This window comes from Podarcis raffonei, chromosome 6, assembly GCF_027172205.1.
Source record: "Podarcis raffonei isolate rPodRaf1 chromosome 6, rPodRaf1.pri, whole genome shotgun sequence".
NCBI lineage: Eukaryota > Metazoa > Chordata > Lepidosauria > Squamata > Lacertidae > Podarcis > Podarcis raffonei.
The window spans coordinates 55,339,324-55,365,112 of NC_070607.1; the positions used below are offsets into that span (position 1 = coordinate 55,339,324).

A 25,789-nucleotide genomic window follows, 5' to 3' on the forward strand; every position below is an offset into this window, starting at 1 on the left:
ACTGTTAACTACGTTGTGTACCCTAAAATACTCTTAATAAACACCGGGTGTTTCGGGTGTTGTTTTTTAAATGAGATTTCTGACACTGGTATCCAGCTTGGGCATTGAAAGCTAAAATAAAATTTAAAAGTGACGAGAAAATAAAAACAAGTGAAAGCTGATCGCGATGCTTTTAAGAAACACGTGCAATTGCTAGCCATGTATATTCGTAAATAAGTCCCGCTGAGTTCAGTAAGCCTTCACACATCCAATACCGTGTAACACAGAAGTGCATGTCTACACAGAAGTAAGCCACACTAAATTCAATGGGGTTTACTCCATGGTAAGTGTGTGTAGGATCATAGCCTAAGGCTACAATCCTAACCATGTCTACTCAAAAGTCACACTGAATTCAATGGAGCTTGCTTGCCCCTAGGTAAGACTGCAATCCTAAACCCACTGACTTGGTAGAAAGCCCCCATTGACTCCAATAGGATTTACTTCTGATTAGATCTGGTTAGGATTACAGTCTAAATTTGCCTAAAACTGCAGCCCTGGTTGTTTAAAGTAGGCAAGCCAGAACGTTCTCGCCACAGTTTATGTAAATTTGCTAATCTGGTTTTGCCAGAAGGGCCGGTTTTTACAGATCTGATAGAGACAAAGCATTTTCAGTTTCAAAAAGAAACACTGATGCAAATACAGTTCACTGCATTTCACAACGTAGTTGTAGGTATTTTCAAAGGCAAAAAACAACAACATAAAAACAAAAGAGGTATGCAGCTATGAAAACATTAAATATACACAGCATATCTGTGCATTTCATTGTGCTGGGTAACTGCGGAAGTTCTCAATTTAAATACAAGTAATCATTTGACAAAATCTTTGTCATGCAATTATAGAAAATTAATTCACCTGACTTATATCTAAATTGTTATATAGCCAATGATAAAAATAAGTTAAATGGCCACTAATAAATGGTAATTCATTTAACTAATTCTTTAGATCTAAAAAGTAGGTGTATTATTTTTAATAATGTGCATTCATTCTATTACTATTTAAAGCCAACTGTCCTTTGGATTGTGCCCCAAATGTTTAGAATGACAGTGCCAATCATATGCCATCCAGCATAAAAAAGGAAGCATTTGATAACCAAGTCAATTGTAGTAGTCTATCTCTTTGGAGAAGGTTTTATCTATTATGTGGGGAAAAGAACCTTAGGCAGGATTAGAATCAGATCACGTCTAGTTTTAGTATTTTCACTACTTGAAGATGAGGAAGACGAGATGTTTCAGGGGCCTGGACACAATATGTATGCCTGGTTACATTTTGGAGCTGCTTTCCCAACTGCTGCTGCTGGAAGCCTGAGAACTACGGATCACATATTTTGTCCAAAATTCTGCCTTAATCCGCCACCCAATATGAAGTCTCCAACCTGCCCTATAATCAGGTTAGCTTTGACTTAAAGTAATAATAATAATAATAATAAATTTTATTTATATCCCGCCCTCCCCAGCCGAAGCCGGGCTCAGGGCGGCTAACAACAATAAAACAATACAAAAGTACAACACAAACAACACTCTAAAATCATTCATTATAAAATTAATTAAATTCAAGCCACTGGCCACCATTGGGCCAGAGCTCCGCGAAGATTGCCGAGGGAGGGAGTCAGGCTGTGCCCTGGCCAAAGGCCTGGCGGAACAGCTCTGTCTTGCAGGCCCTGCGGAAAGATGTCAAGTCCCGCAGGGCCCTAGTCTCTTGTGACAGAGTGTTCCACCAGGTCGGAGCCACAGTCGAAAAAGCCCTGGCTCTAGTTGAGGCCAGCCTAACTTCTCTGTGGCCTGGGACCTTCAAGATGTTTTTATTTGAAGACCGTAAGTTTCTCTGTGGGGCATACCAGGAGAGGCGGTCCCGTAGGTACGAGGGTCCTAGGCCGTAAAGGGCTTTAAAGGTTAAAACCAGCACCTTAAACCTGATCCTGTACTCCACCGGGAGCCAGTGCAGTTGATATAGCACCGGATGAATGTGATCTCGCAGCGAAGACCCCGTAAGGAGTCTCGCCGCAGCATTCTGCACCCGTTGGAGTTTCTGGGTCAGTCTTAAGGGCAGCCCCACGTAGAGCGAGTTACAATAATCCAGTCTGGAGGTGACCGTCGCGTGGATCACAGTGGCTAGGTCAGGGCGAGAGAGGTAAGGAGCCAACTGCTTAGCTTGGCGGAGATGGAAAAATGCCGCCTTTGTTATAGCTGCAATCTGCGCCTCCATGGAAAGGGAGGTGTCGAGGATTACACCCAAACTCTTAACCGACGGTGCTGGCACTAACTGCGCCCCCGCAAGAGATGGGAGTTGCCCCCCCAATCCCATATCGCCCCGTCCCAGCCACAGGACCTCAGGTAGCAAGCTGGAAGAACTGTACTGTTTGAAACACAAGATTGTTCAAAAGCTGATATATAATACTGACACCAGTGTTTTGTTTTTCAATATTTTTACAGTGAGTATTAAAACACAAATTTAGGGTGAAATCAGGGCAGTATGTTAAAGGAAGAACAGACCAATTGTGCTATACATCAACATGGAGAAAGAATGGAGTACACTGGTCCCGAGTAGTGGATTATCATGTGTTAGGGATGAATGCTAGAGTAAGTCTACCCATTTTGCTGCCTTGCTCAATGACCCCACTGTCCCCATGGTGAATAAAAAAAACTACTTGAAGGTCTCTAGTATTACCAGACACATTATCAGCAGAATCACATGATACCATCCTTTATGAACTCTACCATTTCAATCTGCAGGTGCCAGCAATTTCCTCCCCATTAGTCATGTTGTTCTAATGTTCTGCATGCAATGAGAATATTCTATATGAAGAATTTTAAAATACAGGCAACTCTCAATTTGCGCATGTTTGATGCACGTGCAACTGCGTGCACACACACACTGTGTTTGGCACCGGAAGAGGGCAGGGTTAGAATGGGGACAGGCTTATGTGTGCTCCACTGACACGTGTGACGACCCAGAACATAACCCCCATGTAAATTGGGGGGAGGGTTGCCTGTATGATTCCCTCACCTAAAGTCTAAAACGATACTGAACAGGAAGTACTATCACACAATGTTGCTGAATCCAGAGTTATCAACCCCAAGCTTTCCTATAAACTATTTACAGTGATTTCTGGCTTTAAAAAGAAAAGCGCTAGGTGTTGTGCGGGTATCCGGTTGCACCAAGGTTTACTGGGAAGCAGCAAGCCTAACCATGGCTAATTCTCCATCTCTGAAAATACAAAAGCTTCTTGTTAGCCAGGTCTGTCTCCATCCATATACACAGGTTCATTGACAGGTCAAAAACAGGAATATAAAAAAGATGCAGTCTTAATATTATCAAAGGTGAAAATTAGATATTCTAATTTGTCATTAATTTCTAATTAACACATATGAGGGGAGGGGAATGAGTCATCATATACATGTAAAATCTTAAAGTTATGGACTTTTCCAGTTGTTAAAAAGAAATAACCTTTTCGATGAATCCGTTTGACACAACCCCACCTCATACAACAACTAACCTAAATGCGCAACTGAAAGAAGATCTAGCCCTCTTTACCCTACTTCCATTTTCCTTTCCTTCCCCTCTGTTGATTTGCAGATTGTAAGCCCCTCAGGTAGGAATCTATCTCCCGTGTTTTGTACGGCGCAATTCATAAAGGTAACGATGATCACAGTAATAACCGGTTATTATCACTTCCGGCCTGAAATGTATATGCTTTTGCTCTCTTAATTTCCAAGGCGAGGAGTATAGAGTGGGGGGTTACCATAGAAATGCCTAAGGCTTAGAGCGCCTCTGTTCTGCATTGACCATAGAGACTCAATACAAGGGCGCTTTTTATTTTTTGCCGGAAGTCCGATTTTTAAAATCTCTATGGTAAAAAAAAAAAAACCGGGAACGGTTGTCGCATAATAATTGCGCCATTTCCTTTAGACATTTGCGCGGCCGGTAGCGCATCGCTAGCGAGCAACATGCCCAAGTGAGTAAACTGGAGAGCCTTCGTATGAAAAGCTCTGGTGGGAACTGGGAAGGGTGAAAAGTGCGTACAGACTGAGTGGAACAATTTTCTGTGGAGGGGGGGGGACAGGTGGCTTGTCCCATATATTTACGTATATTGTTTGTGTACGTTCTCTGTGCTGGTTCCGGTTTGTACTCATGTACGTAATTCTTTTAAGTGGGCTTCCTAATAGCTTCACTAAAGTGAATTGTGACTCTTAATGCTTGGTCGGGCTTCCTTACAAATATTCGTGAATTCAAATAACACACACACACACACACACACACACACACACCATTTTTGTGTGCGTGCGTGCAGAGGCCTTAAGGCTGAGGTCTTCGCAGAAACATAGAGAAACTGCCTTATATACGCTCAGATCATTGGTCCATCTAGCTCATTACTGCTGCCAGTGTACTGACTGGTAGCCACTCTCCATATTTCAGAGGCTTTCCCAGCCCTACCAGGAGATTATGGGGATCAAAACAGTAGGTACTACCCCTGAGCTGTGACCCTTCTTACTTCCAACTATGTCCCACTGATCATGAGATTTGACTGCATATTTTGCTGACAACTTGTTCTGCCTCCTGGTAAACTGCCCTCTGGGAAGAACCCATTTAGACTTAGCACCATGCCGGGAATATTTGAGGCATTGTGAATAATTAAAATACTTGGTGGCTCACAGACTCAGCTGCCCTGTATGTGGGGACAAGCTATTCATAGGATCATAGAATTGTAGGGTTGGAAGGGACCCTGAGGGTTGTATAGTCCTTCCCCCTGCAATAAAGGAATATTCAGCTGTCCCATAAGGGGATCAGACCTGTAACCTTTCATTGTCAGCACCATGCTCTAACCAATTGAACTATCTAGGCTGATACAGTTCTAACATATTCTGATATTAGCTGTGATTGACACAGTCACTGTGTCACTTTGTTCTTCTGTCACTTAAGAAAAGAATGAGCTGAATCCAGTATTGCATCAGTGGACTTTTGCTTTTACAAGAGGACAGCCTCTGCTACCCTAGCACACATCCAAAATCTGGTCCTCCAAGCCTCTGGAGCAGATTTTGAAGATGCATGGAGGGCTGTAGGGGGGAAGAGAGGATGGTGGTCCTGATTGCAAGTGGAATTCTGTTCCACTTGCACACAAAGAGCACTGCATACAACACTGATTTCTTTTCTCAGTCTTTCTTTTTAAGAAGGGATTCATATTATTACAGTGGGACCTCAGGTTACAGACGCTTCAGGTTATAGACTCCGCTAACCCAGAAATAGTACCTCAGGTTAAGAACTTTGCTTCAGGATGAGAACAGAAATCGCACAGCGGCAGTGGGAGGCCCCATTAGCTAAAGTGGTACCTCAGTTTCAGGTTGAGAACAGACCTCCAGAACGAATTGAGTTCTTAACGCGAGGTACCACTGTATCAATGTGAGTGACTAAATAGAATCTTTGCACATAGATAAAGATAAGTAAATCTGAAGGATGCCATTGCATAAAACAGGTGAATGTTTTTTTGAGGAAAATATAGTGAAATAGCTTCTTGTAAAAGCAACAAAACTAAATTACTAGTCTTAACTAAAAAGCATATTAAACTTTTGAAAACACTAATATTTTAAGAAGCAAACAATCATTACCCTACTTCCAGTGCATATTTGTCTCTCGTTCCAGGTTTTATTGTGATTACTGTGATACTTACCTCACCCATGACTCTGTAAGTAGGACATTTCACAATGTTACAGTATGAAAGTTAAAACAGTTCTTCAGAGGATTACTTCTGAATACATTTCCTAAATAAAATCTAATATGCAAGCCTATCACTTTCATCTAGATAGATAGAATGTCATTCTACAAACACCCTCAGTGTGAAATTGTGTGGTGAACTTCAAGTTTTCTATGCCATGCTGCAAATATTTATATTCATGATTAATTTCATTATAATTTATATACATGATTAATTATTAAATGAATGAGACAGGTCAGGGTAGAAGTTAAATATGCCTGAGCTCAATATCATGGATGTGAGTTGAAGACTATTGGTTGGCTGCAGGATGGTTGCTTGGGTAAATATTTAGTGACCAACCATGACCTTAATAAAATCACTATGCTGACTGTTCATTGTTATCCTGAGGTAGGTAAAAGCGGGTGCTGCTGCTTAAGGTTGGCGGTTCAAATCAGTCCGATGGGGTGAGCTCCCGTTGCTCTGTCCCAGCTTTTGCCAACATAGCTGTTCGAAAGCACGCCAGTGCAAGTAAATAAATAGGTACCGCTGCAGCAGGAAGGTAAATGGCATTTCAGTGAGCTCTGGTTTCCATCACAGTGTTCTGTTGCGCCAGAAGCAGTTTAGTAATGCTCACCACGTGACCTGGAAAGTTGTCTGCGGACAAGCACTGACTCCCTTGGCCTGAAAGCAAGATGAGCACTGCAACCCCATAGTCGCCGTTGACTGGACTTAACCATCCAGGGGTCCTTTACCTTTACTTGTTGTCCTGACAATTTTCTTTCTAAAGAGAAATGTCAATTTTACATTATGTCATCACGAATACTGAAAGATGATGACTCAGCGAGCAAACTCACTAGATTCTCGTGTCTATTTGGTAGTTTACTAGTTTGTGATAAAATCATGATTACTGTATTTGAGACTACTATATGTAAAGGTTCTCTTCCTATATTGGTACAGGAACGGTTAGGTGAAATTTATCAATATTTTAGACACATGGGTATGTTTGGTGCTTGGAGAGCAAAAGTTTTATGTCTTGCAGCCATCTGTGAGGAAAACCCATTGCAGTGGCAGGAAACATAAAGAAAATGTGAAAGACTACTATCAAAAATGGATGGAAGAACAAGCACAGAGCCTGATTGACAAAACGAGTAAGTCATATCAATGCAATGGCTGTTTCACACATTTGTTTATTTGATTGAAGTTTACACTTACCAAGGGAATTAGTTCAATCCTTTTTCCACAACATGTTTGCAGTTGAAGCTCTGCCTCCTTCAGCTCCTTTATTGGAAAGTTGCAGAACTGCTGGACTTAAAGGCCGTGTCATGTAGTAATGAATGCAGACTTTTATAAGAATTCCCTGTTGAAGAATTGTAGAATTTGTGTCCTATGTCACCACATTCAAGCCCTTAACAACAACAAAAAATTATAAACTATTATTCAGTTGTTTTCTTGTTGAGCTGAGGGGACCATATTTGGTGATTTTTCTCTTAAAATATTGGGGAAATGGTTCCTTTAAGTATCTTTGTCCAGCACATTGACAAACATTTCTAAGGGAGACTCTTAGGAGTGCCATATGCTCTTGTTTTTAATCTTGTGTCCACTAAGGGCCTTTGCCCTTTGGAATGTGCTTCCAACAAACACCAGGCAGGCTTTCAGTATTGGTATTTTGGTGCTTGCTTAAAACTCATCTGTTTGTCCAGGCTTTCCCTGAGGGAAGATCAAGCTTGCTTGATGTATTGAGCAGATCTATTGTTTTGTGGTATCCTTTCTACTTTTTCTTTGTAAACTTAGTTTTATTGTTAGTTTCATGCTCTTCACCACTGATAACTTTTTTTTAATCTTGGTTTGGTGGTTTGGAAATGTTTTCAACTTTAAATAAATAAATGTGGATGTTTTATGGAGCAATCCTATGCACATTTACTCAGATGTAAGTCATATTGAGTTATGTGGGTCTTACCCTTAGGTAAATGGTGATAGGAATATAGCCCCAGTTTAGAACCTAGTTTTGAAACTTTTGAAAGCACTTCAGTTTCATCTGCACACCTTCATGGCCTTACTGTAGGATCCTATGCATGCTTACTTTAATGTCCCAATGTGCTCACTGAGGTTTACTTGGGTCAGTGTGTTTAAAATAGCAAATTTACCTGGAATTAAGTTCAGTTGAACTCAGTGGGTTTGACTTCTGAGGAGACATGCGTGGTAATTTACTGTAAATGTTTCCAAGTTCCTTACATTAGTCACGTTTTAACAGTAAATGTGTTTGTCAATGTTCTCTCGCTCTTATAATTATTTGAAAATATGGTTTATTGAAATGGATGAAGCTTTCCTGCTTGTGGGATTAGATAAATTGGCTGGAAGGAATAAATCCAGGCAGCTGCAGAAATGAAGAGATTGCATGACTAGAGAACTTGAGGCAGTTCCACATAGAAAGTATGCATTTGGTCACTAAAAAGAATCAGAAATGTATAGGAAAACTTCAGTAACTAATTATGTTCGGCTTTTATTTATTTACATTAATGTAGCGGCTGCATTTCAGCAAGGCAAAATTCCACCTACTCCATTCTCTGCGCCACCTCCAGGAGGAGCTATGATACCACCACCACCTAATATCCGTAAGTATGAATATTGATGTTTTCTCTCTGGCTAGCATGGCAAAACTTTGGTATGTGTTACAGGGAAAACTTTAGGTGGTTATTTGGGTAGTACAGTTGTACCTCCGCTTATGTATCCCTCCGCTTACACAAACTTCGGGATACGTAAGCGGCAAACCCGGAAGTATATTTCTGGGGTTTTGCCGCACGACAGTGTGCAGAAGCAGTCCCTCTGGTTGCAGAAACCTCGGGATCCAACCAGAGCTCTGGAATGGATCCAGTCCACAACAAGAGGTACCACTGTACTTTAAAAAGAATACAGTGGTACCTCGGGTTACAGACGCTTCAGGTTACGGACGCTTCAGGTTACAGAAGCTTCAGGTTACAGACTCCACTAACCCTGAAATAGTACCTCAGGTTAAGAACTTTGCTTCAGAATGAGAACAGAAATTGCACGGGCATGGTGGCAGCAGGAGTCCCCATTAGCTAAAGTCGTACCTCAGGTTAAGAACATTTCAGGATAATTATTATTATTAATAATAATAATAATAATAATTTATTATTTATACCCCGCCCATCTGGCTGGGTTTCCCCAGACACTCTGGGCAGCTTCCAACAAAACACTAAAATACAATAACCTATTAAGCATAGTTTAATAGTTAAGAACGGACCTCCAGAACGAATTATGTTCTTAACCTGATGTACTACTGTAGTAGCCATTTATTAATTACGAATAACATTGCAATCTTACCCTGCTAGGAGTGATCGCCGAAGAAGAGCTATGGATGATGAACAGCTGGTGTTCATTACAATATTACCTATTCACCATTACAACAACTGGTTGCAATGGTGAATAGATAAGATATTTCACCAACTCCTAACTTCTTACGGTGAAGAACTAACAGACAGTTGGGATGCAAAAAGATTGTTGGTAATCTTCAAAAACATCGTGTTTCTGAGATGTTAGGTTGGTGTGCAAACTTATTTTGACATTTGTCCATTGTTTTCATACTTGAGCGGGTCCTCCACGGCCTGGCATGATGCCAGCACCCCACATGGGTGGCCCTCCAATGATGCCAATGATGGGCCCACCACCCCCAGGAATGATGCCAGTCGGCCCTGGTAAGTTCTGGATGACATAAATATTTGCCCTTTTGCTTTAATTCCTTATATTCTGAAGATACATTGGTATGTGCATGTGCATAGGTCCTTAACTAGAGCTTGAGCTCCTATATGTTGTAAGTTTCCCTAAAACCTTCATTGTCTAGGAAGTTCTCCCATCTCTCTAGTGTCTGGGTTAACCCAGTTTTCTTCCCTTGGGATAAACCTCTTTCTGGATTATAATCAACATTCATTTAAAATTTGGTCTTGCCTGTTTCATAGGAATCTTGGGAGCTGCCATCCTTAAGATCTCATGTTTCTATGTATAGATAAAGATCTGAAAAATATATATTGATATTTACTGATTAAAGTGGTAGCTGAGATGTTTCTCTGTATAATTCTTAAGCTTATTTCTGTCACATTTTTTATTTTTACGTACTTTTAAAATACATTCATATTTTAGCATATTTAAACTTGTTATGATTTATTAAAATATTTTATATTATTTTAAATGGCTTTTTATATAATTTTACAAAACTAAAAATGAAAACAGTAAGTAAAGCATAATAACAGAGAAATCCCATATTCTTCTCCCTCCCTAGCCCTCAATGGTACAGTTCGATTACAAGTTTGTTAAGAATTCTAGCGCTTGTTGGTTTTGTTTCATTGTGCAATTTGGAGTGATCAGAAGGTGCCAGGAATTATTCTGTAGTGCTGTTGCATAGACTGTTATGCATTTAAAAGATCATACTATACATCTGGAGTGAATAAAACCTTATCTTAAAAAGCATTTCACCGATTCCAAAAGAAAGCTTTTTTCAGTGTCACCAAAATTCCCAACCTTTCCACTAGGAAAATTATGGTTTAGCCATGATGAATACTCTTCAGGCTGAGTCTCTTCTCCACTCTCTTGCAGATTCCATTTTCCTTTCCTGATTTTCTTATGCCATAGCCTGCTGTGAAGTCCACATTTAAGCAAACTAAAAATTGCCTTCAATCCATGGCTAGAAGTGGGTTTGCAAACTGTGATTCAGAAGTTGTCCTAGTTAGCATTAACCATTGTTTGCCTGATTCAGATGTTACATCATCCCATGGTTAAGCAAACAAGGGAGGGAGGTGCTCTCAATCCCCAAATCATGGTTTGACCACAACACCTAAAACAGGCAATTGTTCATCAAGCAGTGCTGGAACAATATTACTAATACACTTTGCCACCATTAAAAGTGTGTAAAACAGGAAGCACTCTTAGCAGTAAGCAAAGTGTTGGGCATGCTCTTTACCGTGTGACCATAAGGTAAAGGTAAAGGGACCCCTGACCTTTAGGTCCAGTCGTGACCAACTCTGGGGTTGTGGCACTCATCTCGCTTTATTGGCCGAGGGAGCCGGCATACAGCTTCCAGGTCATGTGGCCAGCATGACTAAGCCGCTTCTGGTGAACCAGAGCAGTGCATGGAAACGCCATTTACCTTCCCGCCAAAGCTATTTATCTACTTGCACTTTGACGTGCTTTTGAACTGCTAGGTTGGCAGGAGCAGGGACTGAGCAACAGGAGCTCACCCCGTCACGGGGATTTGAACTGCCAACCTTTTGATCGGCAAGTCCTAGGCTCTGTGGTTTAACCCATAGCGCCACCCGCATCCCCTTTGTGACCATTAAGTACGCCCAAATAATTTAGTCTGTTAAGTGAGTATCCTAAATGTCTTCCATATGAAATACCAAATATATAATGCAGTACAAAACAGCAATGTATGATACCTTGAAAGACCTGGTTGTGTAAGTATGTTGTGTAAGCTCTTGCCCAATTCTGGAGCTTTGAAGGCATTATCAGTCTTTGGGGGCGCTATCAGGATTTGGAAGCTATCTAATCTAGAACTTGTTTTTGAAGTATGTACTATCATAGCACTATCATAGACAGGTAAAACAATGGAACTGGATATCAACTTTCCTTCCAGGAAACTTCATTTCATGGAACAGGACTTTCCTGTACCACTGGAAGATGGGAGGCCTTTGGGAATGGCATGGGGGATTGGCATACAGAATGGAAGCAAGTCATCCTCCTGTGTAAATGGAAGAACAATTTAGGATCTAAACCAATGTGATCTGCAATGAAGAAATGACAAAACATTTCCAAAGAGCCACTAGTCTAGGAAAGTTTTCTCTTTCCACACTAAAAACATGGAAGCTTCTTCCTAGAAATCTAGGTGGTCTTTTCAGGACACTTTTAATAGACATTGTGGTGTCTTTGACTAGCAGCTGGTTAGTACATTACTTATGCTTTAAATTTACTTTGCTGTAGCTCCAGGAATGAGGCCGCCCATGGGAGGACATATGCCAATGATGCCAGGGCCACCTATGATGAGACCTCCATCCAGACCCATGATGGTGCCAACCAGACCAGGAATGGCTCGTCCAGACAGATAAAGTGGAAGTGGACTGACCATTCTGCCTGTGTTTTATGTACACCTATCTGTGAACAAAAGCCCTGGGAGTTCCATTGTCCCAAGCAGCAACAAACCACCTGGTTTTTCAGTTTCCAAACTTAAATGGGTGAAGGAGGGAGGGGAGAAACAGAAGACTGGACTAGAGGTTTGTAACATTTATCAGACACATGTCCTTGTTCATTATTGGAATAAACCTTTGATACTTGTTGGACACATTGTCTTTGTGTTGTTCATCCCACGTACACGGTTCAGTAGGACAAATAAGTCATAAACCAGATTGCTCATATGGTTGAGGCACAATTTATGATGCTGCCACTACTGCCATTCTCCCACCTTCCCTGTCTCTGGTGGAGGTAGTGTTGTTCTCCCTCTCTCCCCAAGAGCTGCACATGGTATCCTCTCACCCTCCCTGCTATTGGATCGATCTCTCTCTCTCTCTCTCTCTCTCTCTCTCTCTCTCTCTCTCTCTCTCCCTCCCTCCCTCCCTCCCTCCCTCTCTCTCTCTCTCTCTCTCTCTCTCTCACACACACACACACACACTGTTGCTGTATCCACCTCAGTGTTCCTAGCTACCCTTCCCCATGCTTCCTGGTGATCTGCCTTAGAGGTTTCCTTCGGTATGCGTTCCTACCATCACCTTTGTTTTTGGTTGGGATGGTTTGAAGCAGCAAGTCTTCTAGCAGCAGAAACCCTTGAGATAGCACTGCTGGGGAGTTGTGCTTCTGAACAGTTTTGAGTCTGAGAGATGCAAATGTTTCCTGAGCACAGTGACCACTCACGCTGTATAGAATAGAAAAACAGTCAAAGTTTTATATTCCTTAAATGCGTAATGCAGATATGAGATTTTAGTTTAATAAAAAAAGCTTTCTGCATACGGCACACTCAAACAAAGTTTGATGCTGCAGAAGAATACATGCTATTTGTAAATGAAGGTGTTATTTAACCTTTTGGGAAAACATAGTATAACAGCACTCTGTGAAACCATTTGGTTTCAATAAAATCAAATTTCCCAACAAGTAGAAACTTACTATTATTTATTTTTCTGTAATGTATATATACACACACATCCACATCCTGCCTTTCAGGGGAAAAGCCTTGCAAGGTGGCTGACAAGTAGATAATACAATTAAAATAAACTATGAAATGGAAAACTATTTAAAAACAGCATTCTGTAAAATATTAAGCCTGATTCTTCTTGTTATCAGCAATTTGCTTCTGTAACCTAAAGGGAACCTTCATGGAAAATTTGTCTGCAATCCTAACACTACTTGAAACGTGAAAAACCAGTGATCTCCGGTTTGGGGTTGGGTATTTAAGACTTCATTAACAGCTTCTGGTTGTGCAAGAAGCAGATTGCTATGATACAACCTGTGCTTTTTTATGTGGACATATGGAGTCACCAGGGCTGCTGAGCTAGCAGTTGTGGGCAACTATACACCCTTTTGTTGTGGATAATTGCTTCATGAAAATAGCATGTGACCTGCCTTAAAATGAGTCATGTTTGCTTTTCGTAAGTGTTGAAGTGTGTTCTCAGCAGTATAGCCTTCACTTTTTCCTAGAGAATTCCTGCCATACTTGCAGAATTTGAAATCCAATTGGGAGTTGGCAGCTTGCACCATTAAAAGCTTGGTGAGCAGAACTGTGTATGCAAGCTGACATTGCTCTGTTAATTGGTTAAGGCAGTACAGTTGCTTAGGGCGGGATGAGCGGACTTGTGGGATCTGCTTTGCTTTTTGTTCACTAAAATTTGAGATTCACCAACCAGAGCAAAATTGTGGTGAAGGGGGTGGAGCATCACACGAGCACTGCCATATCAGCTGCACCCCATGAGCCATTCACCAAAATGATCTGCGTATTCAATTACAAAACTACATCCAACATACTCCAAACCAGGAGGTGCCAGCTGTATGATTTTCAAAACAAGCTGCTATAAAAGCAGCTTCAAAGTAAACCTAAATATTACAGTGAGCTAGCTGGGTAGGCTTGCCTAAACCAAAAGGGTCTATCCTGGCTCTATCCTCGGGCGGAGTGAGGCAGCTGCATTGGGCTGCAAACACTGGAGATCTGAGAGCAGCAGCAGGATGGTGACAGGATAAAGTGCTGGAACGTGTGCCTGCTCTTAAGTCAGCCTACTATCCTGCCAACAAAGGTCCGTATAGTTAAAGCTATGGTTTTCCCAGTAGTGATGTATGGAAGTGAGAGCTGGACCGTAAAGAAGGCTGATCGCTGAAGAATTTATGCTTTTGAATTATGGTGCTGGAGGAGACTCTTGAGAGTCCCATGGACTGCAAGAAGTTCAAACCTATCCATTCTGAAGGAAATCAGCCCTGAGTGCTCACTGGAAGGACAGATCAAGCTGAGACTCCAATACTTTGGCCACCTCAAGAGAAGACTCCCTGGAAAAGACCCTGATGTTGGGAAAGATGGAGGGCACAAGGAGAAGGGGACGACAGAGGATGAGATGGTTGGACAGTGTTCTCGAAGCTACCAGCATGAGTTTGACCAAACTGCGGGAGGCAGTGGAAGACAGGAGTGCCTGGCGTGCTGTGGTCCATGGGGTCATGAAAAGTCGGACACGACTAAACGACTAAACAACAACAACTGCCCTCCTTTGCAGTGAAAGGCAGTAGTGATGAAGTAGAAGGGATCTGACAGCCTGGTTGGCGTTTGTACATGGCACGGGAGGCGGTGCAACCTTGACTTTTGATTCAGGCAGCAAGATGTCTTGGGCCAGCCCTGCATGAGATCCCCACTATGATGATTATTATCTATTTATTTATAACCCGCCTGGCCAGCAGCCAAAGTGGCCATTGGGACCTCGAGCATTTTAGAAATCCATCCTCCCTGTCAGACAAAGGCCAATTTAAAACAATAACAAGAATTATTATTTTTTCCAAATTTTTTTATTAATGTCCCAAAAAGTTTTTTAGACAAACAAACAAATAAACAAACAAAAACCGCAGCCTTATTTAAACCAGTCTTAGTAACATTGCTAAGTGACTTCCTTGTATCCCCCTGGTTGAATTTCAATGTATATCATTTTAACAGTCCAAAACCAATATTCTTATATAATTAACTTAATCACTTAACATCTGTCTTTCTTTCAAATTTGGCATTAAACATATTAATTCATCACATTACATACTTATCTGATATTTGCAAGCTTTTCCAATTAAGTTAACTTAAGATAGTTAACTAAATAGTCTTTAAATTGCATCCATTCCTCCTGGTAGTCCTCCTCCAACAATAACAAGAATTAAACAACAAAACACCATATTGCCCACAACGACAGAAACCACGGGGATGTTGTGTTTTGGCTGCAGCTTCGGTACCATGCAGGGAGAGGAGGAGGTTGCTGGGGCTGCGTCTGCTGCTGCTCTCCCTGTGAGCCAACAGAGGGCGCTGCCACGCCGCCGTGTTCGTCCCGCCTCTCTCCGGCGGGCGGGGGCTGAAGGCGGCTCTGCCGGACTTGGCCGCGGTGGTGGCCGGGATTCCGTCGGCGTCTGAGGCCGGGAGGGAAGGAGGGAGGGGACTGGCGATGGCAGGAGGCGGCCGGAGCGGCGGAGGCGCCGGGCGGCGAGGGAGGCTGTGATGGAGCACCTGGGGCGCTAAGAGGAGCCTCGTCCTGTCCAGGGCCCCGGCATGGCTGGCCTCTTCAAGAAGCAGATCCTGAAGCACCTGTCCAGGTGAGCGTCGGCAGGGGACGCCCTGCAGGTCTCCCTCTTCGAGTTGCGCGGAGGCAAAAAGGGGGGAAAGGAGCCTTTGAGGGGGGCTGTGTTAAGGGCAGGCAGAGGCGAATGGGGGTGCGGGTCCCCGAGAAACCTTCCTCTGTGGCAAGGGTCTTTGCGACAGCAGAAGCCACGAGGGGAAGGGGAAAAGGTTCACCAGACGGACCCCCCCCAATTATCTGCCTCCCACAAAATGCTTGTTTTCTTGTGCACTTCTTTCCCCTCCCCAGCCCCCAATTCCATTTGTTGCCGTCTGTTCTTCTATTGGGTCTGCCCCCTTCTTCTGCCTTCCCCGTTTTCTGCCCTCTGCCCTGTCCCTTCCTTGGCAACAGAAGAAATCCTGCTTTTGATGTTGCCATTTAATCCTTCAGCTCTGGCCGTAATGATGTTGGAGTTGATCCCCCCCCCCGACTGTTTTATATTGTGTGTGTGCAAAAAAATCTGTTCCTTTGGCTTCCTCCTCTTCCAGATTAGTTTAAATTTTGCACAGTGAAGGCTGAACATCTTCTCTTAAGGGCTGCTTATAGTTCCGAAGCTTGCATCTTTATGGCTTGCTTGTTTGAAATAAGTAAAAAAATGAAAATAATTCTCCTGCTGGCGACCGGAGTCTTAAACAATTGAAGGACCGTTGCATGAGTTAGTTTTTTCCTTTTGCGTTTGGGATTAGTAACATGAGAGAGGGAGACATCTGTTTCAAGGTAGTTAGTGTTTTAGAGTGTGGGGAGGGCAAGGACAGCACAAGTAATATAGCATATCTGAGAAGCATATGCTAGGATGAGCAGTCCGTATATATTCCCTCAATATATCGAGGGAAGAGCAGTAACAAATTACTGGTGCATACAGTTGAAACTCTGGAAATCTGGGCTTATGCCCAACACTAAATTCACCATCTGTGTTGTTTGTACACAGTACATATTCATGCCACATTTCACTTGTGTCATCATTATTTGTTAGCAAGCTGATGATATTTCTGGCTGTCACTAACATAGAAAACGCCTAAGTTGGAAAACATAGGACAAACTGTGCTAATTCAAAATATGGTGTGCTAGTTTACATTTGAGAATCCTACCCATTTGGGGCTTTAAGAAGGTGCCTTTTGTTTATAATACTGACCAAAAACTGAGACGTGAAACAACTTGCAAGAGCCTGTCCGTTAAATTAAAGCTTTTCCACATGATCAGTTAACACGTGCCCCGGTCACATTATTTCCCCTTACTCCAGTAGTCTCTCCACTCCTCATTATCCAGCCTGCACATTGTGAGGGAAAGGATAGCATTGCTGTAACCATGTTGCTGTCCCTTCGCTCCTTCCCTTCTTAACTATGGCTGTGAATTCTGGGGCAGGTAAAAGAGAATGCACAAATGCTGGGGGAAGCTGGAGGGAAGACTACTGCCATGGCTTCTTGCCTCAGGTTCCAAAGAGCAAGGGGGCCATCAGTGTGAAACAAGGCAGCTTAGAGCTGAGACTACCTGCAGGATGCTATATTCATCTCCCCCACCCCAATCCACTTCTTCTTCTTAAGTATTTTTGGAGAAAGGGCATGTGGTGGTGCTATGAGACATGGTAGCCCTTATCTGATAAAGAATTGCAACAACATTAAACTGAAAAATTCACAGAGTAGCATAGGTGGATGGGTATAGTTGTACCATGGGTGCAAATGAGAACTCCTGGCTGTCATTGATAGTAGGTGCATGTTTGTTTTTAAAGTAAATTCACATGCCTCTCCCTGTCCAAGAGCCCAAAAGGTAACTTGCATAAACTTATTTCTAAAATGAAGTAAAACTTCCAAACAGTGAAAGAGCCAAGAAGAACAAATTACAGAAAGATGACAACTGTACAGCAGTAATCCATATACTATCTATTGTAATTCTGCTAGCTAAAATGTTGATTTTCCTTTCCCAGGTAAATAATATTGCAGTTCAGGCACTGTGAAAATGTGATACTCTTGTTAAAGAAGTGTGTAGATCCCTTACAACAAATGAACAATGATGGCAACTGCATAAATGTGTGAAAAAATCATTTGGACACTTTTATTATGTAGAAAAAAACAGTAGTCTGTGAAAATCCAGCATAAAGCTCAGTAAATATCTTGAGCCATGGTTTGAAACACTGGCCCTCAGCTGCTAATCCTGATATTTTGAAACTTTTTATATGATTGAACTGAAAGTAATATAGATTTGACATCTAGCAGAATAACACATAAAGACTTGAACTAAAGTTCCTGGTCTGTAGCAAGCCTGTAAATATATTCAGTGACTCACCAATTACTAATAGGGCTGCTTTTAAAGGAATTGTACCAAAACAGAAGTACACTCTTGTTAAGTTATGAATTCTCGTTTCTCCATCTGCTCTTATTTTGGTAGTGAATGAAGGAAAATGCATCAAAACTGTCATAATATATTTAAATAGCTGGGAGGCTTGCAAAACACATATTCCCTGCCATAAGGCAAACTGTGTATCTATTTTTTTCTGTGACTGCAGTTATCTTAGGTAAAATACAAAACCTAAAGCTAAAGTTGCCAATGTTTAGAAACTATTTAATGGGGAAAGAGTGGGGTAGGAGAAGGTTTATCATGAAGGAGTAACACTGATGACAGCAAACAGAGGGTTTAGTTGGTTGCAGGCAGCATATAACTAGATATAAGATGATTTAAGAAGTCTTCCCAGTGTCTGCCATGCTTTTCACAGGCCAGTGTTTCGCTGCAGGATGAGGGCCTCTTGTGATCAAGCAGAAAGACAGAAAACGCCCTTTGACTGGATCTTTCTAAGTGGAAGAAGCCTGGGCAATTTAGGGATAAGACAGATGTGCACTGAGAAGGCAGAGCCAGCCAAGCATTTATTTTTTGCTCTGGCAGAATCAAAATTACTTCCTACCCAACATAAGCTGATCACCATAACAATATTTTACTAAAGATTAAGACTTGATCAAACTATTATTTTCAGATTCCCAGTTTTATTGGCTCTTCTTCCTCCCCTTTACAACTCTGCATCCTGGACAGCTGGTAGAGATCAGAAGGCTCTCAATCACCTGTCCTGCATTCCAAGGGACCTCATCCATCCAATGAGTTGATAAGCTGCTTCTGTGTAGCACTTTCTTCAAGGCAGGGGCTGCCATGGTTAGTATGGAGAGAACTTAACTGTGGGCCTGGGTTTGGACCACACACAAGCCAAACCTTGGTTTAGTTCAGTGTGGCACAGAAGCAAAATGGACCAGGATGGAGCAAAGCAACTGTGAGCTTGGGGGGGGGGGGCTGTGCATTTTCTTGGCCTACTGTGTTGTACAAACCAGGATTGGAGAGTTGCTATAGAAACACAGGCCGTTACAGTGATTTACTTTGTTTTTAGTATTCAGGCTCCCAGGTTGGTTGCTTCTGGGTCAGTCTTTTCTGCTGTTGAATCACTTAACTCCCGAGGGTAGTGGTGGTTGGTTGGTGTTTTTTGGCAGGGGGGTTGCACAATGTGCATGTGAAGGAATTGCTGCTTTGTCACTTACTGACTCTCACCAATAGTTTGCTTGCAGGCTTTGGAGTATCAAATGATACATGATCTCATGATCAGTGGCATACTGTATTCAGCCTAAGGATGAGAAATAGTCTGGTTAGATTAATTTCCTCTTTTTTCAGTTCATGTAATACCTCAGTGTTTGAGTGGCTTACTGTGCTAAGACCATTTTCCCTTCTAAAGATTTTCTTACGGAATAAACTTCTCTGCCCTGGCTTGAAAAATACTTGAATTGTGATCTCTTGAATATAATGACAATTTTAGTCTATGTTTAAAATTTTAAACATTTTTATTGAATAGTGACCACATTTCCTTTGGGATTCTGCTTGTACTGAAGTTTTATTGTGGGACTTAGGAATGTAAACTTCCTTAAAATAAGTGGCTATTGTTGGATAGCTCAGTTGGTTAGAGTGTGGTGCTGGTAATGCCAAGGTTGCAGGTTCGATCCCCGTATGGGGATCCTATATTGCAGGGAGTTGGAGGGAGTCACTTACAACTCTATGATTCTGTGGCTTGATTTTCATATTCCGTTGCTGCAGAAGAGGACCAGGAAGAAAGATGATGGAATTGGTAGTTCTGATTCTCCTGACTTTCCTTTGATCCCATATACAAACTGCATTTCACAGATGAAGAAAAAACTAAACAAATTAAACAGGGCTAATTTGTCATTTCCAGAGAATTACATTTCACAGGATGAATGAAGTGTGATTGATTCCCCCCCCCCCATCAGAAATGCTTGGCTCGTTCCAGTAAGCAAAGCAAGAAATGTTTTTCAAGGAAATACCTGCAAAGGTATCAGTCATTCGCTATATTGTCTTGGTAAAAGTGAAAATGAAATTGTAACAAGAACCCCAACTTGTTGATTCAGTGAGCCCGATCAATAATTCCATAGTGTCAGCTTCTGAACTTGACAAAGTAGGAGTGGAACCACTGCAATGAATTCATATTGAGCCTAGGAAAGAATTCTATTAAATTCTTCCCTATTTAGGACATTGTTGGGATTTTAAGTTGGCCGTTTCATTGGCCTAGTGTGGAGTACCCAGTGCTTCTAGGGAAATCAGGTACTGTGTTTAGAGACTGTGTGTGCACACACACTAACTCAATACTTTAATCTGACCTAGGGAGAACCTGAGTTGGTCCCAAATCAATTTGGAGGGGAGCTAGTGTTGAATTGGGGTTAATTTGGCATGCTATCTTGTGTCAAAATGGTGCCCAGCGTCCAAATATAGATGAAGACTCCTGCCTCTAGCTCGGGAATCCTCATGCTGAGTTTGGTAACAATATCTTGAGTGGCATCCAAATTCATGTAGGTTGAAACTGTCCCATCAAATGGAGCAACAATATCTTCAGAATTGTCCAAATCTGCATAGGTTGGATCCATTACACCAAAAAAGTCAAAGTGACAGTATTGTCCACCATCTGGATAGAGAATGGTGTCCTGCGAGCCCCTGGAGGAGGAATGGGGGGCAGGGGGAGCGCACCCGCCCGGCACCATCGGGGAGTGGGGTACCCTTGTGGCCGGTGCCCCCTGGATACGCACCAAGCACCCCCTATTGCACCAGGTGGCACACCCCCACGGGCGGTGTGCCACACCCCTGGGATGCACGCTATGCCCCACGGGGCAGCATGCCATGCCCACGGGACACGTGCCAGCCACGCTCCCCCGCCTGCTCTCACCCCCAGTGCCAGAGCATGCAGCTTCATCACTGCTGTGAGCTCCAACTTCAGGAACCCTCATGCTGAGTTTGGCAACGATATCTCAAGAGTCATCTGAACCTATGGGAAACAAATGGACAAACAAACCACTTTCCAGAATAGATAGTAGATTATGATAATGTCCTATTTAGATTTTATGCAATATTTTGTAATAGGCTGAAACTGTACCTTGATTCTTGTTGTCTATAATATAATGTGTAGCTAATAAACATCCTAGTTACTCCTGAGACCTCAATGATTTCTGAAGATGATCTTTCCAAAACCCAGAAGGCTCATAGGAAATATTTGGAGTGAGTGAAATAGAAAAAGGAAGTGTTTAGTCTGCTTTGGTGGGTTGATGGAAACAAAACTGAAGAGGGAAGGGGAAGTACAAGTGAAGGTCACAGGCTGAAGTTCAAAAAGTGAAAGCAAATTTTCTGGAGTTTCCATACCTAGGTCCTTGGTGTGATACCTGTCATAAAGTAGTGATTTTGCGAGCAAGTATCGCTGGGTGGGGACGCAGGTGGCGCTGTGGGTTAAACCACAGAGCCTAGGACTTGCTGATCAGAAGGTCGGCGGTTCGAATCCCCGCGACGGGGTGAGCTCCCGTTGCTCAGTCCCTGCTCCTGCCAACCTAGCAGTTCGAAAGCACGTCAAAGTGAAAGTAGATAAATAGGTACCACTCCGGTGGGAAGGTAAACGGTGTTTCCGTGCGCTGCTCTGGTTTACCAGAAGTGGCTTAGTCATGCTGGCCACATGACCCGGAAGCTGTACGCCGGCTCCCTTGGCCAATAAAGCGAGATGAGCGCCGCAACCCCAGAGTCGGCCACGACTGGACCTAATGGTCAGGGGTCCCTTTACCTTTAAGCGGTAGGGACACGGGTGGCGCTGTGGGTAAAAGCCTCAGCGCCTAGGACTTGCCAATCGCATGGTCGGCGGTTCGAATCCCCGCGGCGGGGTGCGCTCCCGTCGTTCGGTCCCAGCGCCTGCCAACCTAGCAGTTCGAAAGCACCTCCGGGTGCAAGTAGATAAATAGGGACCGCTTACCAGCGGGAAGGTAAACGGCGTTCCATGTGCTGCTCTGGCTCGCCAGATGCAGCTTGTCACGCTGGCCACGTGACCCGGAAGTGTCTGCGGACAGCGCTGGCTCCCGGCCTATAGAGTGAGATGAGCGCACAACCCTAGAGTCTGGCAAGACTGGCCCGAATGGGCAGGGGTACCTTTACCTTTATCGCTGGGTGGGGCCCCTCAGGTAGGTGGTAACAATTAGTCCCCAAAGTGGGAGCAGGTGATGGGGCTGGCTGGCTGCCAGCATTCCCCAGCCCCTATAAATCTTCAAGTTAACCTGCAGAGGGTTGAGCAGATGAGACTAATAGTGGGGCTAGTGGTCAAGAAGAAAGTTTCTGCACATGCTGTAGAGGGAAATTAGGGGCAGAAGGGGCTCGCTAATCTGGAAAGGTAGCCCATCCAGAAGAAGGAAAACTCCCTAACTTCTGCTGCCTTGCAGGGTATCTTGGGGAGAAGAAAAGGCTAAGGAGTAAACTCTACACAAATCTGGAGTGGAGTCCTTAAAACAGTTGGATGGCGCCTTGTACACCTCCTTCCAGCAACTCCTGCAGCTAAGCTTGTGCCAAACGTATTGCAGTCTAAACCACTGTGCCTCTTGGGCTTGCTGATCAGAAGGTCAGTGGTTTGAATCTGCACAACGGTGGTGAGCTTCTGTTGCTCTGTCGCAGCTTCTGCCAACTCTTCCCAGTTCAAAAGCACACCAGTGAAAGTAGATAAATAGGTACCACTGTGGCGGGAAGGTAAATGGTGTTTCCTTTGGCATTCATCATGGTGTCCTGTTGTGCCAGAAGCAATTTAGTCATGCTAGCCACATGACCCGGAAACCTGTCTTGGACAAACCCTGGCTCCCTCGACCTGAAAAGCGAGATGAGCGCCTCACCCCATAGACACCTTTGACTGGACTTAAGTGTCCTGGGGTCCTTTACCCTTTATCTTTACTTTGTTATCTGGGCAGCCCAGGACATACTGCTCAGGCTCATACTGCCAACAACACCACAAGTTGGAACAGACAGCACAGCACTTGTACATGCAGCAAATACACTGACGCACATGAAGCCCCCAGAGAGGGATCCTGAGGTCCCTTTTGCCTTCCAGAGGTGGAAGGTCACTCTCTCCCTCCTCTGTCAGCCTCAACAGCAGGTTTTTTTATTCTTTAGTGTTGCAAAACTGGCTTCTACTGTTCTCTTTCAAACGGACCTAGATTACATCATCCTTGGGGGGAGGGAAGATGCATCATGGTCTCATATCTCTTCCATTGAGGATAGCATCAACTTATTAAGCAATTAGTCAGCAGTTGTATTCTCTCTAAGAAATGGAGGGTATGGGTGTGTTTAGCTAGTTAAAAGTATACTATTTAAATGGAGTAGGAGGAGAACATGGATAGTCTTTAGGTATCTTCTGGATAAGCTGGAAATTGGGAAAATTTATTTATTCCCTGTCTGTGAATTGCCTTGCTTTGGACAAATTTGTATTTCTTATTAATTCTTTGACTATCACTGGTTCTCCAATGCCCATACACCCCACACACTATTATTGAAGATTGCAGCATTTTCAGTGGAAGGGCAGTAGCTCAATGGCACAAAGCCTGGGCAGTGTGTGTGGAGGTCCTGGGCTGCCCAGATGACAAAACACTCCCTCCTCTCAGCCTTGCTGATGGGAAGCAAAGCAATGGCAGAGCATCCGGTTTGCACGCATAAGGTCCCTGCAATCAGTGGTTTTCCCACATCTGTGGTTTTCAGTCAGTGTGCCATGGCACCCCGGGATACCTTGAATGATGGTCAGGGGTGCCGCGGGCAACACTGGCCTCTGTCGCCCTTTCGTTCCCTTCCTCCTCTGATGCCCTCTCATGTCTCTGCCTCCCAAAGGCTTGCACAGCTGTTTGTTGCAGCAGTCCTGGCTACAAGCTCCCTCTGGGGCTGGCCAAGGGGTGCTTCCCAGGCCCCTGTGGGGCAGTGTGAGGAGGCACATCTCTTTTTTACTCTTTTTTTTTTACTGTTTTATACAAAGTGGGGACCTTGGCCTAATTTCATGCAGTTGGCAAGGGGCAGGCAGACAGTGCCAGAACAAAAGATTCACTTTGTTCTTTAACCTTGTACAGTGGTACCTCGGGTTACATATGCTTCAGGTTACAGACTCTGCTAACCCAGAAATAGTGCTTCAGGTTAAGAACTTTGCTTCAGGATGAGAACAGAAATTGTGCTCCAGTGGTGCGGCAGCAGCAGGAGGCCCCATTAGCTAAAGTGGTGCTTCAGGTTAAGAACAGTTTCAGGTTAAGTACGGACCTCTGGAATGAATTAAGTACTTAACCCGAGGTACCACTGTATACTGCTTTCAGATGAAGGGTGGTATACAAATTTAATAAATAGATTTAATTTTTTTTAGAAATCTTTGTATATTGCTGGCATGCACTCCCTGAGATATTACTCCCCAGGGAATATGTCTCTTGAAAGTAAAAAAGTTTCCCCACCCTTGGTTTAGATCATAACCTCCTACATGTAGCTGGATAATTTGCAAGACTTCGTTAAACTAGAGACTGTGGTTGCCTAAAATATCTGTTGCAGCTGAAAGGAAGTGTGAAACCACAAAACTTCAAACTGTTAAAAATGGATGATCTTTTAGTGGAATGGAACTTTTAGCATAAAGATGCACCCCCTAAAGGTGCTGTGTGTTTGAAAGTAAACCAGTACACTCCTGGTGCTCGAATTTAACCTAATGTAATGCCTAAAATCAAGTGCACTTTGTCTTGAGCCTGAAGATTAAACCATAGAGACAAAGGTGAAACCTTGCTTTAGCCTCCCCAGCTAAAGTTATGACAGGAAACATACTCGTAAGGCATATAGAATCATAGAGTTGGAAGTCATCTAGTCCAACCCCCTGCAATGCAGGAATCTCAACCAAAGAAGAGAAAAAGAGTTTGGATTTGATATCCCGCTTTATCACTACCCGAAGGAGTCTCAAAGCGGCTAGCATTCTCCTTTCCCTTCCTCCCCCACAACAAACACTCTGTGAGGTGAGTGGGGCTGAGAGACTTCTCTGAAGTGTGACTGGCCCAAGGTCACCCAGCAGCTGCATGTGGAGGAGCGGAGACGTGAACCCGGTTCCCCAGATTACGAGTCTATCGCTCTTAACCACTACACCACATTGCCATGACAGATGGCCATCCAACCTCTGCTTTAAAACCTCTGAGGAAGGAGAGTCCACTACCTCCCAAGGGAGTCCGTTTCACTGTTGAACAGCTCTTATTGTCAGAAAGTTCTTCCTGATGTTTAAGTCGGAATCTCCTCTCTTGTAAATTGAAGCCATTGGTTTGAGTCCTCCAGAGCAGGAGAAAACAAACCTCTATCTTCCATGTCATCACTCTCCTGTTTCTTTAGAAATAAAATGGGGATAAGGCTCAAATATCTTGGTATTGCCAAGATTTAATGCTTGTATGATTACCATAGACAAAAAATATATAGTCACAAGTGTAGAGATAGAAATGGTTTAGGTTGTGGCTATCAGTTCTGCTTGGTAAGGTCAGAACTCTTGGTGATCCTGTCAGGGAATAATCTGTGTGTACTCATTATTTTACATACTTTTCACACTTTTTGCTTGGTTTGTATGCTTTATTCATTTGTTTTCTTACGTTTTATTAGATCAGCTAATGGGAGGGGACACATAAATGCTCAATATAGAGTACTTTTTATTCAGCAAAAATTGAGAGTTGGTTTTATCTGTTTGTCATGCAGTATCTCCCCTGAACCTATATTTGAATGGAACTTGCATGTATAAGCAAATCATAAGATTACATTATTGATTCAAAGTGGGACCCAATCCATTAGTTTGAACGTAGAGGAAAGGAACAGACCAAAATCATTGCTGTTGGTCAAGAACTTCTTCATGCAAGAAAATAGAGCAAGATAGATTTAACTACGTTGTTCTGTGAGATACCATGAACTC

General features: G+C 43.1%; 3 protein-coding genes across 3 annotated transcripts in view; 2 read left to right on the plus strand and 1 right to left on the minus strand.

Moving 5' to 3' along the window:
- ILRUN (inflammation and lipid regulator with UBA-like and NBR1-like domains) overlaps nt 1-3,692 on the minus strand; it is a 40,313-nt gene extending 36,621 nt beyond the window's left edge. Inside the window, exon 1 of the mRNA XM_053393047.1 lies at nt 3,571-3,692. Within this exon, the coding sequence (XP_053249022.1) occupies nt 3,571-3,668 (98 nt within the window). The 5' untranslated portion in view covers nt 3,669-3,692. The remainder of the gene's footprint in view (nt 1-3,570) is intronic.
- A 214-nt stretch (nt 3,693-3,906) lies between these two features.
- Nucleotides 3,907-12,066, plus strand: SNRPC (small nuclear ribonucleoprotein polypeptide C). Its single transcript, XM_053393048.1, has 6 exons — nt 3,907-3,991; nt 5,674-5,716; nt 6,765-6,873; nt 8,248-8,337; nt 9,334-9,438; nt 11,714-12,066. Exons 1-6 carry the CDS (start codon nt 3,984-3,986, stop codon nt 11,836-11,838), a joined length of 480 nt encoding a protein of 159 aa, XP_053249023.1. The 5' UTR covers nt 3,907-3,983; the 3' UTR covers nt 11,839-12,066.
- A 3,283-nt stretch (nt 12,067-15,349) lies between these two features.
- Nucleotides 15,350-25,789, plus strand: part of BLTP3A (bridge-like lipid transfer protein family member 3A) — a 56,128-nt gene continuing 45,688 nt past the window's right edge. The window contains exon 1 of the mRNA XM_053393050.1: nt 15,350-15,544. Coding sequence (XP_053249025.1) covers nt 15,501-15,544 — 44 coding nt within the window. The 5' untranslated portion in view covers nt 15,350-15,500. The remainder of the gene's footprint in view (nt 15,545-25,789) is intronic.

Excerpts from the sequence above, each read along its gene's own strand:
- SNRPC (XM_053393048.1), top strand. Across the intron at positions 6,874-8,247 it reads GAGCCTGATTGACAAAACGA|CGGCTGCATTTCAGCAAGGC; the intron begins GTAAGTCATATC and ends ACATTAATGTAG. Across the intron at positions 8,338-9,333 it reads ACCACCACCACCTAATATCC|CGGGTCCTCCACGGCCTGGC; the intron begins GTAAGTATGAAT and ends TTCATACTTGAG.